General features: G+C 37.9%; 1 protein-coding gene across 1 annotated transcript in view; it reads left to right on the plus strand.

The window, feature by feature from the left end:
* The window catches only part of LACTB2 (lactamase beta 2), a 61,185-nt gene extending 46,393 nt beyond the window's left edge, over window positions 1-14,792 (plus strand). The window contains exons 6-9 of the mRNA XM_023727719.1: window positions 1,542-1,720; window positions 3,698-3,846; window positions 9,211-9,292; window positions 9,944-14,792. Coding sequence (XP_023583487.1) covers window positions 1,542-1,720; window positions 3,698-3,846; window positions 9,211-9,292; window positions 9,944-9,987 — 454 coding nt within the window. The 3' untranslated portion in view covers window positions 9,988-14,792. The remainder of the gene's footprint in view (window positions 1-1,541; window positions 1,721-3,697; window positions 3,847-9,210; window positions 9,293-9,943) is intronic.
* The last annotated feature ends 3,889 nt before the right edge of the window (window positions 14,793-18,681 follow it).

The following is an 18,681-nucleotide window of genomic DNA, read 5'->3' on the forward strand; positions in this document are numbered from 1 at the left end:
ATTCTAAGTTAAAAGTTATGCAACATTGCATTACCCTCTAGTTTCCAATATTGCAGTTGAGAAATCTGAAAGCCCTTCTGATTCCTGAACTTTTCTCATCACCTTTTTTCCCCCTCCTTCCATCATGCCTTGAGAGGCTTAGTTAGCATCAGGCCTCCAGGTGGTCTCTCTTGGTCTGGCCAGTTCACATTTCATTAGCCTCAGGCGTAGTCTGGACTGGCTCTCAGGAACCCAGACCAAAAGGCCAGATTGCTTTCTACACCTCACGGTTTAGAAGGGAAAGTTGGTAGAAGTCTCCCAGAAAATATAGCAAAAAGGCAAAAAGATGGAAAATAGGAGAAAAAAAGGTTAGAGGAGTAGTCTAGGGTTTCTAACAAAATAAAACGAGTTTTAATAAATGAAACCAACAACAACCAAAAAAAAGATGAGAGAACATAATCCATGAACAACTTCAAGAAAAATGTCTAGAACTGAAGGACACATGTTCCAGACTGAAAAGGCCAGTCTAGCAACATAAACTCCTACCTACCATGACACATCATTGTGAAATTTCAGAACACAGTGGGCAGGAAACTTTTTGATAACCACTGCTAAAATAAAATAATTACCATTTATTGCGTATGTAGCTTGTGCCAACTACTGTTAAGCCGTTAAAACTTGTCTTCGAATTTCCGAGCAACCCTTTTAAAGAAAAACTAATATTGAGAGAAGTTAATTAGTTTGTCCCACTCCATACATCTAGTTAAGTATATGTAGCTTACAAATTATTAGAAAAAAAAAAGAAGAGCAAAGAAAATGCAGTCCATATAACCAAAGGTGACAGCAAGGAAGTCTAATAACCAGAAAGCTTAAACTTCAGTATGGATATGTTATACCCCATTAGGAAAACAAAGTCTCAGACTGGATCCAAAAAAACACTATTTTTAAGAATACTCACCTCAGTGTTATTAATGGAACAGAACTGAAAACAACTGAAATGTCCAGCAGTAGGAACGTAAATAAATTACAATTCATTTGTACGGTGGAATACTGTGTAATCCTTAAAAATTATGTTTTAGAAAAAAGTTAATGATACGGGGAAATTACAATATATTTAAGTGAAAATTTTAAAAATCAGGTATAAATATCGTAGTCTTGTTTTTAAAATATAAATATACATTAAAATGGAAAAAATTATATCCTTTAAAATAATAAAAGTGCTCTCTGGGTGGTAGAATGATTGGTGATTTTTATCTCCTTTAAGGACTTAACTTTTTGTGTTTTCCAAATGTTCTGCAGTCAGTGCTTAATACTTTCAAAATAAGGGGGAGGGGAGTTAAATTTGCACTTCAGAGGGAGAAATTTGGTTTAGTTAAAGGGGAGAACTTTCTGATGATAATTTTCAGTGATTCACAACAAAAATAAGGAGTTTCTTAGCTCAATGGCATCATTTATTTGTATCTTGTCCTGAAATAAGGATAGAGAATAATATATTGCTCAAAATTTCTTCTAAGCCTAGGAGCTGATAACTGTTACTATTTCTTATTTCTTCTTTCAACCAGAGTTATCTACACGCCTGGCCACACTGATGACCACATGGCTCTTCTTTTGGAAGAGGAAAATGCTCTCTTTTCTGGAGATTGCATCCTAGGGGAAGGAACAACTGTATTTGAAGACCTTTATGATTATATGAACTCCCTAAAAGAGTTACTGAAAATCAAAGCTAATGTTATATATCCAGGTGGGTAGTTTTTTAAATCTAGCAAACCATTTGTGTCGGATGATGAGGAAGATTGATTTTGGAGCGTGTGTGTGTGTGTGTGTGTGTGTGTGTGTGTTTTGTTTGTGTTTGATTTCTTTAAGAGATGCATATAAACTGCTTCTTTTAAAGTATACCCCAAAATCTTGTCTAGCCATGAAGTTAACAAGAAGATGAAGAGTTACATTGAAAATTTTTTACAAACATATAGGGTTTTTTTTTCTTTTTTTCTTTTTTTTTTTTTTAACTAACTACACAGCTATTCTATTCTCAAGACTATTAAACAAAGGGAATAATCTTACAGTAGAACAGAAAAATTTTTAAATACACAATTTTTAGTTTTGTTCATTTGATTTCTAGTGTGCACCACATTTGAGCTTTGTAAACTTCGATAGCATCTGACCTCTGAGCTTTAGTTTCTTCATTCATGCTGTTGAAACCTCAGTAGCTGCTATAGCAACTCTAAAATGGTATATTTATTTCCATTCTCCAGAAAAAAGAAACTTGCTGTTAATATCTCAGATACAACTACACTGCCCTGCAGTATGAATCTTCCCCTCCATCCTAAAAACTATGAAGGACGCGAGACCCAACGGGGGCACTTAGAAGGAGAAAGGGACTCGCTTACTTAATTTTGTAAATTCTTCTAATTTGCTTCTAACCAAACAGCCCTGGAAGAATCTGTAAATACAGTGCCTTCAGTGCTCTCACATTTTTTCATGAGTTCCTGCTGCTAAGGGGATAGGAAACAAACAGTGGAGCTGGGCATTTGAAGTCATATTATGACATGAAAGGAGTGGAAGCGGACAGCTGTTTGTAAAGAGAAGACAGTAGATGGTCAGTGCACTCACATTCAAGCTAAGCTAATGAGAGATGCCTAGCAAAGGTCGTTCAAGTGCTTGTTTAGTGAATCCATCAGAATGGCTTATTGGCACAGTGGAAGTTTATATGTAAATGATGTTCGGTAGCCATAGCTACCGTATAGTAAAGCTTGCTACCTGTGAGGTACTGTGCAGGGCAGTTTGCAGCTACCATCATGACTAAACCCCTGTGAAGCAGGTAGTGGTGTCCTCGTTGCACAGCTGAAGAAACAGGCTCGGAGAGATCCAGGAACTTAGGGCCACACAGCCAATAAGTGATGGTCTGTATTCTAACCAAAGCCATGCTTTTTCCATGACAGTAGGTTAGCATGCTTCAGGATATTTTGTTCTCAGATACTTGAAACATCCTTCTGCAGACTTACGTAATGTATTAATATGTACCATCTTAAAAAGCAAGTATATTTCAGTATAACTTGATCTGGATTGTCAAAATTTCTGAATTGCTAGCCTGTACGTAAGATTCTTCAGTATTAAAGTTCTGTAGGTGAATCTCTAGCACATTTTTGTACTTACATGAAGCTGCTTTTTACATTCCCCTTTTTAAATCTTATGTAAATAAGCTTAGCATTGTGGTTTAAAGCATAGATTGTGGAATCAGAATCCCAACTCCACCCCTTCCCTGCTTTGTGACCATGAGCAGGTAATTTACCTTCCCTGTGCCTCAGTTTCTTCTGTAAAAAAAGGGATAATAATAGGACCTACCTCATGGGATCATTGTCAGAATAATACGTATTAAACATTTACAGTGGTGCCTGCCACATATAAGCATTATATAAAGTTACCTATTGTTATTGTTATAGTTGCTATTTTTTAATATTTTTATTGTTAAATTTTTTAAATATACAATAACAGTTTATATAGATTTTATTTGATGTACCTCTGTAATATTTTTTACCATTGTAACTAATTTTGAAATCTCTTATACTGTATATCTTTCTAAATAATTCATATTTGTATATTTAGTATGCTTGCTTTTTCAATACATCATACAAATTATGTTTAAACAGTGAATTAAACTTCAGTTGTACTTAATATTCTTTATCTGGTTGAAGTAATTTTTATAATTATTTTAATTCAGGACATGGCCCAGTAATCTATAATGCTGAAGCTAAAATTCTGCAATACATTTCTCACAGAAATATCCGAGAACAGCAACTTCTGGCAATATTTCGTGAGAACTTTGAAAAATCATTTACAGTCACAGAGCTTGTAAAAATTGTGTACAAGGTAATTTTTCTTTATCTTATTTGTATGTAACTACAATTTTATTAGAATAATGTATTTAGTAGACTATCAATATGATAAACTTACCACATCCCAGAACAAAGTATGTCTATGTTAATTTTACAAAGAATGCTACTTCTGTAGATTTGAGACTATCGGTCTCGATTTTCTGGAACACAGTAGTTAAACAAACAAAAACTAGTCTTGAACAAAAATAGCTGTCCTGAGCCAGTCAGTAACCCTTATGTACTTTACTCCACAGGAGAGATGGTCATCAACAACCTGGTGATTACGTTTTGTAGTGATTTATATATTCCTCTAGCCATCTTGGTTATCTGATGTCCTAGCCTGCAGCAAGTGAGAAGGGGTGGTCTGCTAGAGACAAGTATTAGGATAATAGCAGTGAGAAGTAGTAGAGATGCCCAACAGTGGACAAAGTACGTATCAAAGGACCTGAGTAGAGTAGTTCAGTATACAGGGAAAGAGCCCCACACCTCAGTGACCTCTAAGCACATCACTGTCTAACAGCACTATGTGACAGTTGATTAGTTTAATTCAGTCTTTTCAGCAAAAGTTCATTAGATGGCTGCTGTGTAGGCAGTATAGCTTAGAGATTAAGAATGTAGGATTTGCCAAAATAACCTTTGAACTTGCATTTGAAGTTATTTCTGCAGGTCACCTTTCAGCCAAATAATAGATTGGCTTGTAAAATAAGCAGTATCACCCATGAGTAATGTACTCCCTTAAACAGTCAACTATATGAGATGGAACAGTCAACATTTACCCAGAAGCAAAGATGAGAAGGCAAAGAGGGGAAGGGAAGCTGGATCAGTGGAAACAGAACAAACAGAATGGAAATAATGAGAATGCTGACACATCGTAAAAATTGTAACCATGGCACGGGACAATTTGTATAAAAATTATTAAATGGAAACCTTATTTTCTGTGTAAACTTTCACCTACAACACAATAAAATATTATTTAAAAGAAAAAGAATATAGGATTTGCAGTAACACTGCTGGGTTTAGGAATCCCTGAGTGGTGCAAAACAGTTAAGTGATCAACTACTAACCAAAAGGTTGGTGATTAGAACCCACTCAGAGGTGCTTCCATTTATCATGACAAACGATGAAAAGATTGAAGTTGTCAAGGATTTCATTTTACTTGGGTCCACAATCAACATCCGTGGGAGCAGCAGTCAAGAAATCAAAAGACAACGTTGCATTGGGCAAATCTGCTGCAGAAGACCTCTTTAAAGTGTTGAAAAGCAAAGATACCACCTTGAAGACTAAGGTGAGCCTGACCCAAGCCATGGTATTTTAAGTCGCATCATACGCATGGGAAAGCTGGACAATGAATAAGGAAGACTGAAGAGTTGATGTCTTTGAATTGTGGTGTTGGCAAAGAATGTTGAATATGCCATGGACTGCCAAAAGAACGAACAGATCTGTCTTGGAAGAAGTACAACCAGAATGCTCCTTAGAAGCAAGGGTGGCAAGACTGCATCTTACATACTTTGGACAGGTTGTCAGGAAGGATCAGTTCCTGGAGAAGGAACATCATGCTTAGTAAAGTACAGGGTCAGCGAACAAAAGGAAGACCCTCAACAAGATGGTTTGACACAGTGGCTGTAACAATGGGCTCAAGCATAGCAACAATTGTGAGCATGGCACAGGACTGGGCAGTGTTTTGTTCTGTGGTACATAGGGTCGCTATGAGTCGGAACCGACTCAACAGCGCCTAGCAGCAACAGAAGTGCCTCGGAAATTAGGCCTGGCAATCCACTTCCAAACGGTTACAACATTGAAAACCCAATGGACCATTTCTTCTCTGCAGAAATGGAGTTGTCATGAGTCAGAATTGACTCAATGGCAGCTAACGACAGCAACACCTGGGTTGAAACCTTCCCACTCCCATCTACTATGTCATGTTACTTAACTTCTGTAAGCCACAGTTTCATTATCTATAGAATGCAGATGGTGACATTATTGATCTTTTAAGATTTTTGTAAGGACTAAGAGATAATTCCTGTTAAGTTCTTAATACAATGCCAGCCAAATAGTAAATGTCCAATAAATGCTTATTATCATTAATAATAATAATATTCCCACCACCGTCACCACTACTGCAACCTGTGCTAAACCAAACCAAACCCATTCCTGTCGAGTCAAGCTCCAACGCATAGTCACCCTATAGGACAGAGTAGAATTGCCCCATAGCGTTCCCAAGGGGCAGCTGGTGGATTCAAACTGCCAGCCTTTTGTTAAGCAGCCAAACGTTTAACCACTGTACCACCAGGGCTCCGGTACCTGTGCTAGGCTCTAGCAATACAAAAATAAATAAGATGAAGGTCCCCGTCTTTCTCTGTCTACAGATGAATAAGCAAATAATGTATTTACAGAGTTGTACAACCATCATCACAGTCAATTTTAGAACACTTTCATCACCCTATAAAGAAATTCACACCCTTTAGTAGGCACTTCCTGTTTCCCCTCAACTTCCTGCTCTCCCTCTCAACCCTAGGCAAGCACTAAGCTACTTTCTGTCTCTGGCTTTGCCTGTTCTGGACATGTCATATAAATAGGATCATATAATACATATTCTTGTGTGACTGGCTTCTTTCACTTAGCCTAAGTTTTTGAAATTCATCCATGTTGTAGCACATATTTTTATGGCCAAGTAAGATTTCATTGTTTGGGGATACCACATCTTATTTATCCATTCATCAGTTGATGAACATGTGGGCTATTCACTTTTGGGCTATTATGAGTAAACATTCCTGTACAGGTTTTTATATGGACATATGTTTTCATTTCTCTTGGGCATATACCTAGGACTAGAATTGCTGGGCCAGATGGTAACTCCATGTTTAACTTTTGAGGAACTGCCATACCGTTTTCGACAGCAACTACACTATTTTACAGTCTTAGCAGCAGTGTATGAGGATTCCAGTTTCTCAAGTTGTATTACATTGTAACTAATTTTAATAGCCACATATGGCTAATGAGTACTGTATTGGGCAGTGCAATTTGAGAATTATAATGCTTCTCTAGCCACTTAGCATATATCAGACTAACAATGAATGAGTTGTATATCCTAAGAGCAACACATTATTTCTTGAGAGTGATTCAGATACTAAGGAGAGTCTGTGATCAAATATTTAAGATAATAGTTAATTGCTGTTCTAATGACTACTAACTCACCTCTTGCAAACATCCTTGCTACTACAGGGTAATTCCAGGTTTTAATAAATCAACTTCTTGGTACCTGAGCACAGTTTTAAATGTACTAAATTACTGTATTTGAAAGTCTACTGCTGCTTGTTAATTTAGTTAGGAAAAGGGACTCTACTGTTCATAATACACATAAATGATTTAAGAAGCAAACTTTAATATTTTTCATAGGACCTTAGTTTAGTTACATGTTTCGTTTTTGTGAGATCAATTCCTCATACTTTTTCTTGTATGAATGCTTACTATGTTGAATACTACTTGAAAAACTTAAAGTTGAAAATTTCGTTGATATTTTATGTTAACCTAAATATTCATTATATATATAACACTTGGAGGTATTTTGTTTCAAACCTGCCTGAGTTTAAATGCTAGCTCTGCCACTTTGTAGCTGTCTAAGCTTGGACTTATGACCTCTCAGTGTCCATTTTAAATAAAGATAATAATCTGTCTCACAGCATTGTATGAGGATCAGTTAATTAATACACGAAAACCTCTCAGAAAAGTGCCTGGCACCTATTAAATAGTATAAAAATTTGCTATTATTTTCTTTTTATAACGCCTCAATTCAGCTTTCAAAATTATAATAACTTTGTAAATTATTCAACTGTGGAATCTATTAAAATCTGAATTTCAGGCAAGTGTATCATCAAGGAAAGAAAAACATTGTTTTCAAAATAAGTGTAGTTAGCAATATTCCCTTATTTTTTATGAAATCCATTTTACTTTAGATGAATAACCACAGTAATAAATCATTTGAAACAGTGACGTTTGCAAGGGTAAGCACAATGGCTTATGCAATAAAACAATAAATAATCATCTGAGATGGGAAATGTTGCAAGTGTTGGTGCTAAACTGGTTTAAATGCCAGGATCTTTTTGCAATATTGTGGAAAACAGTGAGCCATAAGGGAGGATCAAGCAGAGTTTGCTCTCTCCTTTCCTGAAAAGAGACACTCTTATATTTAAGCTTTAGTTTGATTTTAAACACAAAGCAAAAAGATAGTTGAAGGAGGAAAATCCCAGCACAGATAGCAAAGGAGTGGTGCCAAGAATAGGTGGAGGGATTGGCCTTGGAAAGAAAGAATTTTTTTCTCTGAATCGGTTTTTAGGCTTACGTTTCTGGATATGAGGGTAGGGGTAGAAAGATGCATGAGTTAATGCCTGGAAGTCTCTATTTTTTCTTATGAAGCATCAAGAAAGGAAATCTTTGTAGAGAGGAGGGCATGGGGTGGGGACAGGGCACTTAAGGACAAGATAAAGGTTTGGAATAACTGTTAATAAGAAATGGAAATATGACCAGATATTGCAAAAGGGTCAGCGAAGGTTGTAAGTGGAGAATAGCTGTTCACCAACTTCCTTTTAAAGCATTTAACATACTGAAAACAGACTTCTGTCAAAAATTTATTTCCCACTCGAGCCTTTCAACAAGTACACGACACACACAATGCCACTGGCCCTAACGTGCATTGTAGACTCCAAAGGGACTCTTCCCAGAGAGTGTTACTTCGTTTGCCATCATTCTGAATTCTCCTCCCTTCTCCCTCTCCTCTTCCTGTCCCGACGTGACTTTATGTCTGAGACCAGTAACCTTTTTTTTTATAGAAATATGATCCTTATTTAAAGAATAAAAGGAATCATTTGCTTTGTCATTCAGGTAACAGTTGTCGAATTCTACATTACTGTGTCAGCCAAAGCAAACGTAGAAATTGTGAGTCATGAAATTGAAATGTATATTCTTTTATAAAGATGTGCAAAAATACTGTCATGTAACCTAATAGACCATAGGGCCAACTGCCTGTAACATCAAAAATATCCGAGAATAATCTTTGCATTCGTTTGTTTATAAACTATTAATAGTTTCCTCCTATGTGCCATTATACCAAGTTGTGGGTATTCAGTAGCGGACAAAGCATGTATTGTATATACATATACATTTGGAGCTTATGGTCTGTCTGACCTGTAGGAATACAGTGACCTAAAACAAGATCTGCACCAGGTGAAATCGTTTGGTTATTACTATATAAAAATATTCTTAAGTTTTTCTTCTGTTGTAGCATCTTGTTTTTCTTTAAAGGCCTCAGAAGGATTAACTTTTTTTAAAGTAATTTTTTCTTTCACCTTCATTTTTCTTTTAGGGTATTCCTGAGAATTTGCATAACATGGCTAAAAATAATGTCTCACTTCATTTGAAAAAATTAGAAAAAGAAGGAAAAATATGTGAGTATACTTAGAAATTTTAATTCTGTTATTGTCATCATCTAAAATATTTTTCTTTTTAGGAAAAATAATACCCATCAGTGTTTTCCCCTGAATGTCACTGTAAACAGGAGAGACAGACACTAGAAAGAATTCTTAGCGCAAAGCCAGTTGACCACAAATTGGAACCAAAAGCTCCTATAGGAATTAGAATCCCGCTTAGGGGCTCCAGTCCTCACCCACCAGAATAACAATCCAATGCATGTAGCAAGAAGGTAGCTTCTCTTCTTCCAGACTACAAGACCATGAAGAATTTTACATGTAGAAGATTTGGGAACAACCAGAGTCTGTAAGCCAGTAGTAAAGGTAGTAAATTCAAAAAAAGTAAAGCAGTACTGCTGTAATTATTTAGTAGTAGTTGATTGATTTGTCAAATGAATAATCTTTATAGGTGTTTAATCCTTAAAATCAAGTGGATAAAAACATGAATTGTATGTAGAAGCTTTACCAATGTCTTTGCATTGTACAAATAATACAAAAAAATCAACTTTATGTTGAACAACAAAATTATTTTAGGAATGAACACTTTTTCTAGCCACAAGATAATTTAAAATCCAATGTATTTACTTATTTGTACCAAATTTTTACTCTGTGATTTTTTTCTTTCTACAGTTAGCAACAAGGATCCTGACAAGAAATGGAAAGCTCATCTTTAGTTTCAGACTAATGAAAACTTTGTTTTGGGTTTTTTTAAGAGTAGGTTTCTTAGTTTTAATTTTTTTTTTTTTACAGAGAATAGTGTTTTTCCTTAAATACGGATTATTTACAGAGAATATAGAGTGTAGATCATAACCCTAGATGTTCTTTAAAATAATATCATACTTATTCCAAATATGTAAATTACATTATACATCTATAATAGAGATTATTTATATAAGCTTGATCTTAAAAGATTTTACCAAAAATTGAGAATCTAACAGTTTTATCAATTTTCAATAGATTAACTAAAATGGTTACTTTAAAAATAACAAATTTGTATACATTAAACCGTGTATTATTCTTGGAGATTGTCTGTTACCAGTGGTCAGTATTGCTGCTTCAGTTAACAGCACAGATTGCTATGTCACCTTTCCTTTCCCTCGACGTTTGTCTGTATCTATAGATACCAGCTTTATTTTCATGTTTCTACCAGTTATACGCTTGATTAGGTATTAGTTCTGTAACTGTATAATATAGTGTATTTTCTTATAACGATATGCCAGCAGTGATACGACTCAACGTTCGGTAATTGAAAAATATTGAATTTCCAATAAAAGACATTATGATGAACAATTATTTTTGTAATCCATCAGTACACCAACTTATTTCCCAAGTTTAGGTTTTAGTATATAATTGTAAAACATAGCATTTTTAATCTGAGTAATGTTCTTAAATAGTGGTTAGGTTCTTAGCGTAGCCCCCCAAGGCTTATTTAATCCATACAGTTGCCAAACTGTAATACTAGAACTAGCTCAGAATCATGAGAGTGCTCTTCCGTAAAAGTAAGACTTAAAAATTTTAAAAACTTTCTTTGATATCCTCACCTCTTTTTGCCCTTTTTCCCAAGATCCCTAGCAATTTCATACCATTTTAAACTCTTACCCTATGCCCTGCAGACTTGTTGTTGTCCCTAAACTGTTCTGTATTATGAAATAACTGTAAATATCCTCCCCAATACCACCACCAAAAAAAGAGAAAAGTCAGCCTATTCCCTCAATAAAGTACATATCAGCAAAATTTAAACAAGAAATCTTAATATATAAATGCTTCTCTTCCAGTCTTTCCTATCTCTGTGAATGAGAACACCATTCAGTTGGTCAAACCAGAAAACCAAGTAGTCATTTTTTATATACCTGCTTCATCTCATATTCAGTTCTTCACCAAGTGCTTACTGCCTGTTCCACGTCCAGAATTTATCATTACTTCTAACTCCACGAGTACTCCTTAGTCCAGGCTGTCGTCTTCTCTTGCCTGGGCCTCTACAGTAACCTTTAGTTTCCCTGCTCCATATCTTGGAGGGAGTTAAGAGGATAGGGATGAGAAGGGCATTCTGAGCTGAGGAAATCTCTCATGCACAAACCCATGGAGTCATTGACTTTTTAAAGTACCATGGCAGACTTCAGCTACTGCAGGCTGCAAGTGGATTTATTAGAAGATGGGTGATAATGGAAGGCTATTGAAAGAGTCTAGGCAAGTGAGAGCTTTAATAAAAGCAGTGACATTAAGCGTATGTGTGTGCTAGGGCTGTGACAGGTACTGGGGAGGCAAAGGTGAACAAAAGCATCTCAGAAGAAGCTCGTAGTCTAGTTGTGGAGACACAATTAATTACATTATACAGTACCACTAAGTCCATTTGGAGTAAAGGAAGCACATCTCACCTGGCTGAGATCTAGAAAGCTGCCGAGAAGAGCCTGAGCACAGTCTTCAGCTAAGTGGCAGCCAGGAGAAGTTAGGAGTATTTGTCTGGGAGATGAGAGGGGTGGTTCTACTGGAGGAGATAACGTATGCACGTAAACAGAGGTATAGTAGCGCATCACGTGGCAGGGGAACTACAAGAAATGTTACATGACCACAGTATGGTGTTAGTGGGTTGAGCTCATAGGGAGAGTCTCAGTGGAACACAGATACCTCATAGGAAAAAATGAATAGTTATTCAGCCATGCTTCACACAGGCTGGAGTATCTATAACTCAGGAATTGGACAGCAGATCATGTTCCAAGGCAGTTCTAGTGTTATTTTGTTGCCTCCTGAACAGCAAGAGTTTGTCCCCCACCATTATGGTGATTTCATTCCTCTTTTTGTTTGTCATTCCAGCCCGTTACTTCACCCAGGGATTTGATTATTCATAGCTTCTGCTTACTCATTTTCTGTCTACTCAGGAGTTTCTGTAGTCTCGTCATCACCTCTGCCCTCTCTGTATATCTTCAGCTTCTGTTTTGCAACCAACTGAGTAGCTGTCTTTGTGTCTCAGATTCAGAACTCACAGAAGAGGGCCTGATTGGTGTAATTAATTGTCACTGTCTGTTTGAGTACACTTTCCTGCCATATTGTCTTGTATACTGACCAGCCTTTCTGGTGACTGCTCTGGACCAATCATCAAGGACTAGAAGGATCATGGGGAACTGTATCAGAAGGGAACGCCATTCAACAGAGGCACTGGGCAGGGTAAGCACTCTGAGATCTGGCCTTTTCAGTACAATGGGCGAGAAATGGGGTACAGGGAGAAGGAGGCTCAAAGGTATTAAGAAGAAGGAGTAACAGATAAGAGAAATAAAAAGAGTAACAGGACTTAGACACCTATTAGATCTTAAGGGATAGAGATCAGGTAAAGAAGTCTAGAAGAGCTATAGATTTCTAGCTTGGGCAGCTGAGTAGATGTTGACTTGATAACCAGTATGAGGGAATACAAGAAATGGGACAGGTAGATGGGGAAGGGAGGAAAGATACATCGTACTCTGCATATGAGTTTGAGGTACTAGGGGACATCCAGGGAGAGCTGTCTAGTAGGCACTTAGATATATGGGACTGGAGCAGAATAGATAGGACGTATTTTGTTGCAGATGACAAAAACTAGCTTAAGTGAAAGAGGAAATTAGTTGGTGCACATACCTAACCTGAGAAGGATGAGGGTAGAGGTGGGCTTGTGAGCAAGAACAGGGCTTTGGATCCCGTCAGTATAACCCTCAACCTCTTACCTCTATTTCTTTCTGAGGGTCAGAGATCCCCACAGTAGATTGGCTTCTTCCAGTTCCAGTTTGAAAAATCCTAGAGGAAGGACTCTGAGTGGTTTGCACTGGCACATTACACAATCCTTAGAACAGTCTTGTAGCAAGGAAACAGGAGGAACTGTATTCGGCCCAGCTTTGGTCACCTGCCTGCCTACCCCTATGGCTGGAGTAGGTGAGGTCTGCTCCCAAAAGAGAAGTGTTACAGGAAGATTCTGGAACGATACTGTTCGCTTACTGAATAGGTTTCCCCTCCTCCCTCCGCTCAGTGTCTGTAAAATGTATAATAAATAAATCAGAGCCCTCTGTGGTAACTCACAGAATGTTTGAGCCTACTCTGCAACCTTAACCTATTCTGTGGGTTTCTGTAAAAAAATTTTTGAGTATTTTTCAGTTATTTGGGAGTATTTACATATCTCCTGATTGTCACTTCAAGAAAAAGTTAGTGAAGTTAGCTAGTAACAGGGAAACGGAAATGAGAGAAGACTTAAGTGCAGGTGTTTTAATTCTGCCAGCACTGTCAATCAGTGTTGCTTCCCTCGCAGATTTGTCTGTGCTTTCCAGAGCAACACATCCCGAGTTTGGACGTGATGGGGGGCTTGGGGGCTTGGAATCGCTTAGAAGGGAACTTGAATCAAAATGACACTGGCTTTTTCAGTATAACAATGAGTATTAGAACATAATGCCTTAAAAAATCCAAGGAGGAAATTATTTACATCTTCGAGATTTATATCCAACAAGATTTACATCCAACGAGATGAATTGACACAGTAGCTGCAACAAGGGCCTCAAACATAACTGTGGTGAGGATGGCGCAGGACCAGGCAGTGTTTCATTCTGTTGTACATAGGGTCACTATGAGTCGGAACCTACTCAATGGCACCTCACAACAACAACAGATTTTTAACCAACTAAACGATCCATTGTGTGAATATAAGGACTCCAAAAGTGTACCCTTCTTAGGGAATTGCTGGATGCTGTGTTCCAGAAAAACAGGAAAGAGGAAAGCACAAGATCAAAATAGTACATTTAAAACCAAAATGTCAGAAGAAAGTTTTAGAACAAATATGTGCCCAAAGCTGCCTCCATATTGGAGCAGAAGGAAGGGGGGATTTTAGGGAGCAAAATGGAATTAATACATTATCTGATAAATTTGAGCATTTGGGGGGGAAAACCATTAGTAGTCATACAACAACTTTAGTTAAGCAATTGAAACAACTAAAAATCAGTTCATAGAAAACTATGCTGATGAAAAAAAATGAAGCAATCATTGATTCCAATAAACAGAAGTTGTGCAAGGAAGGAAATGAAATACTATCTGCCTCTGCATTTTTACATAGGCAATAATGTAAATACTGACTAAAAATTATGTTTGAAATATAATAGGATAATAAGTGAAAGGAAGTGGAAAGTTAGGAATGCTAAACCTTTCCTAACATGATAACAGAAAGTCAAGAAAGACTAAAATTGATAACTCATGAAGTAGAAGTATAAACGTTTTATTGGTGAATACCTGTGATGGTTAATGTTAGTATCAAGTTGGCTAGGCCATGATTCCCAGTATTGTATAATTGTCTTCTATCTTTGTGATCTGATGTAGTTGTCTTCCATTTTGTGGTATTGTGTAACGATGTGTTATAAATCCTAAACCTCTATGTGTTAATGAGGCAGGATTAGTGTGGGGTGCATCTTGAGTCACGCCCTTACTAAAGCCTTGAGGGTGTGGCCTGCATCCAGTATATATGAATGGTCTGGCAGAGCACTCTCTCTCACTCTGGATCCTGCATTTGGCTTGTCATCATCTGACTTCCAGTTCTTGGAACTTGAGCCAGCAGCCTGCCATTTGACCTGCCATTTTGGGGATTTGCCAGCTTCTGGAGCCCTTGGAGTCAGCAGCCTGCCATCTGACCTGATTTGCCAGCTTCCACAGCTCCGTGGGCCAGCAGCCTGTCGTCTGATCTGCCGATTTGAGTTCATCAGCCACTGCAATCACGTGAGTCAGGAGAAGCCTCCAGCCTGACGCCTGACCCATGGATTTGGGACTTGCCAGCCTCCACAACCATGTGAGCCATTTCCTTAAGATAAATCTCTTTATATATATATAATATATATATAAAATATATAAATATATATATATAAAAGTACATATATATAAATATATTTACACACATATATATACATACATGTGCGCGCACACACACACACACACACACACACACACACACAATGTATATACATGCTTCATTGGTTTTGCTTCTTTAGAGAACCCAGTCTAAGACAATACCAGAAAAAAAGTACTTTTTAGAGTTAAAAGTAGTTGCCTTTAGGAAATGGGAGAAAGAGAACAGGGAGAATGGGGAAATGTTTTTCCTGTTTATACTGTTTGATATTTTAATTAGAGACATCTAGTGTTTTATTTATTATTTTAAATTAGATACACTGGTATCTTTTTTTATTAATTTAATGTCAGAATATTGTATTATGCAATGGGCAGATTCTAACTCTTTAGTCCACTGGAGCAAGCACTTTTATCCTAGAATTTTCTCCGACAAAGATTACCAGGTACTGGAAACAGAGTACATGTGTAAGAAACAGCTTAAGGGAGTTGCCTGACCTCCTCCAACCCCACAAGCGGGAAGGAGAACCAAGAGCAGCAGCACAAGGCTGACTCCCGTGAGGTGGAGGCCAGACAAGCCTCCTCTCTCCGTGTCATCTTTACTAATTCTGACACCAACTGTCCCTCACACAGCACTCTCTACTTCTCTGCTGGGTTCAGTAATTCATTGAAGTGGCCACACAGAACTCATAGACCGTACTCACGATCATGGGGCTTATTATAAGGGAAGTAACAGTTACAATTCAGGCTCAGGAACAGTCAGGATACAGTTCTTTCATCAAGATAGTCTCTTCCCAACCGTGCTCGCAGGCACACCTCTCCCTGGCCACAGGCCTCTCCCCAAAGGCGCTCAGCTTTCTCTCTCTGTGGGCCAGGAAGTACACTGCGCTGTCTTCTGCTGTTGGGTCTCTCCTGCCACCACTTCTCACCTTTTTCAGGGTTACAGCTTGCTCTCTCTCGCTCTGTCTCTCTCTCTCTCTCTGTCTGTCTGTCTCTCTCTCTCTCTCTCAGTCTCCTGGTTCCAGGAGCTTCTCAGTGCAGAGATCCCGGGTCCAAAGGATGTGCTCCACTCCTGGCTATTCTTCCTTGGTGGTGGTAGGATCTGGAATTGGCTCTCTTTTAAGGCAAAACTGACAAATCCCCTTGGTGGGCCACAATTGCCTTATCACACAGCCCCGCCTGATCACCTGGCTGGGAGTTACAAGACCATGGCTAGAAAGACCACACACAAAAGTAATCAATTGCACTGCAACATGTTTATTTAATGTTCACTTAAACCTAAAGATAAGATTCTTTAAGTTACATATTGTCAAGTGTAAATTTTATGCACTAAGAGAAAATCCTCCACGTAGTATCTATACTGAAGAACCTAGAGAATTAATGTAAAGTGGAGTCGAAGACTTCTATGACCTTTGAAGTTTTACTGAAGTATAAAAATCATCTGAAAAGAACTAGATCCAGGTTTATCTGAACCAGCAACGAGTGCTATTTTTAGCTCTCTGATAGAGTCCAACTTTGTTTTTCGGTTGCAGTATAGTAGAGCATTAAAGAAAGATCTATGTTAATTCCAGTTTGTCTTACTGAGACCTGAACTGAATTTAAGATTCAGTAAGTAGCCAGTGTAAAGAGAAAAGGACTATGCCTCTATCTCTCAGTCTCCAGCTAGTATCACTTTTTCTCTATGGTTAGTCAAGTTATTCACTACAGAATCTGGAGGAAAAGTAACACTTGTATGGCAGATTCCCTTTCTTATATTTACTAGTGTTTTTAAGAAGTTTGAGATGATGTCTTAGTTATCTAGTGCTGCTATAAAAGAAATACCACAAATGGATGGCTTTAACAAACAGAAGTTTCTTCTCTCAAAGTTTAGTAGGCTAGAAGTCCAAAGTCAGGGTGCCAGCTCCAGGGGAAGGCTTTCTCGCTCTGTCGGCTCTGGGAGAAGGTCCCTGTCATCAATCTTCCCCTGGGTCTAGGAGCTTCTCAGCACAGGGACCCTGGCTCCAAAGGATGCGCCCCACTCCTGGATCTTCTTTCTTGGTACTAGGAGGTCTCCCTGTCTCTGCTCGCTGCTCTCTTTTATATCTCAAAAGAGATTGACTCAGGATACAACCTAATATTGTAAATTGAGTCCTACCTCATTAACATAACTGCCTCATTAACATCATAGAGGTAGGATTTACAACACACAGGAAAATCACATTAGATGACAAAGTGGTGGACAATCACACAATACTGGGAATCATGGCCTAACCAAGTTGACACACATTTTGGGGGACACAATTCAACCCTATAACAGATGGCTAATGACCAAGAAGAAGCATGCTCTGAAGAAAATATATTTTCTTGATGTATTTGAAAATAAAGACCAATCTGCAAAAACACATTTTGCTATAAATCAAATATTTCCAAATATAAATTAGGTTACAGCAACTCAGGATGCATGTATTTGATCTTATTTTGTGCGTGATTGTATCATTCCTGTGATTTTCTTGTTATTTAAATGTTTTAAGTAAAGTGCATCTCTACCAAACGGCTGGTCTTAAATTACTTTTTCCCATTTTTTTTTTTTCTTTTTCATGATTCTATAAGGTTTTGATCCATTGAGTATCTGTTTCTCTTTTTTTAGGGTCAGACTATCATCTCTAGTGGCATATGAAGAAACAGTGCTTTTAGTATTTTAGCAAGGCTTGAAGAAAAACTTTCACAAGAAGCTTTGCACCACAGAAGTTTCCCAGCCTTGGTTGTGGAGGTAGATTAATCATACTTAGTTCCTTCCACTGTTGGAGGCCTAGTGGTTCAGTGGTTAAGAGCTCAGCTACTAACCAAAAGGTCAGCAGTTTGAATCCACCAGCTGCTCCTTGGAAACCCTATGAGGCAGTTCTGCTGTGTCCTCTAGTGTCACTAAGAGTTGGAATTGACTTGATGGCACCAGGTTTTTTGGTTTTTTTCCCTCTGCTGCAGTTTTCAGAAATGGCGAAAATGTCTATAACAAATTATGTATCTCAAGATTCCATATCTAAACCTGAAACTCTAAGGAATATTATTAACCATCTACTCTCTTGGTGCAGAAATGTGGTCCTGGACCACTTGCATCACTATCTCCTGAGAGGCTTGTTGTTAGTTGCTGTCGAGTCAGTTCCAACTCCTGGCAACCCCATGTGTGCAGAGTAGAACTGCACCATGGGGTTTTCAAGGCTGTGACCTTTCTGAAGCAGATCTCCTGGCCTGTCTTCCGAGGCACCTCTGGGTGGGCTCAAACCACCCAACCTTTCAGCTAGTAGTCAAGCAGTTAACCATTTGCACCACCCAGGGATTACAAATGCAGTTATCTGGGTCCTACCCAGATTTACTGAATCAGAATTCCTAAAGACGGCCAAGGAATACTTTTTCAGTCAACCCGGATGATTTCCTACATCAGCAGAATTACAGTATTTTTTACCTTTTCTTTTTTAAATTGTGATAAAATATACATAAAATATTTACCAATTTAACAATTTTTGCATGGATAACAGTGCCGTGGATTCTATTCA

Source organism: Trichechus manatus, unplaced genomic scaffold, assembly GCF_000243295.1.
Source record: "Trichechus manatus latirostris isolate Lorelei unplaced genomic scaffold, TriManLat1.0 scaffold00018, whole genome shotgun sequence".
NCBI lineage: Eukaryota > Metazoa > Chordata > Mammalia > Sirenia > Trichechidae > Trichechus > Trichechus manatus.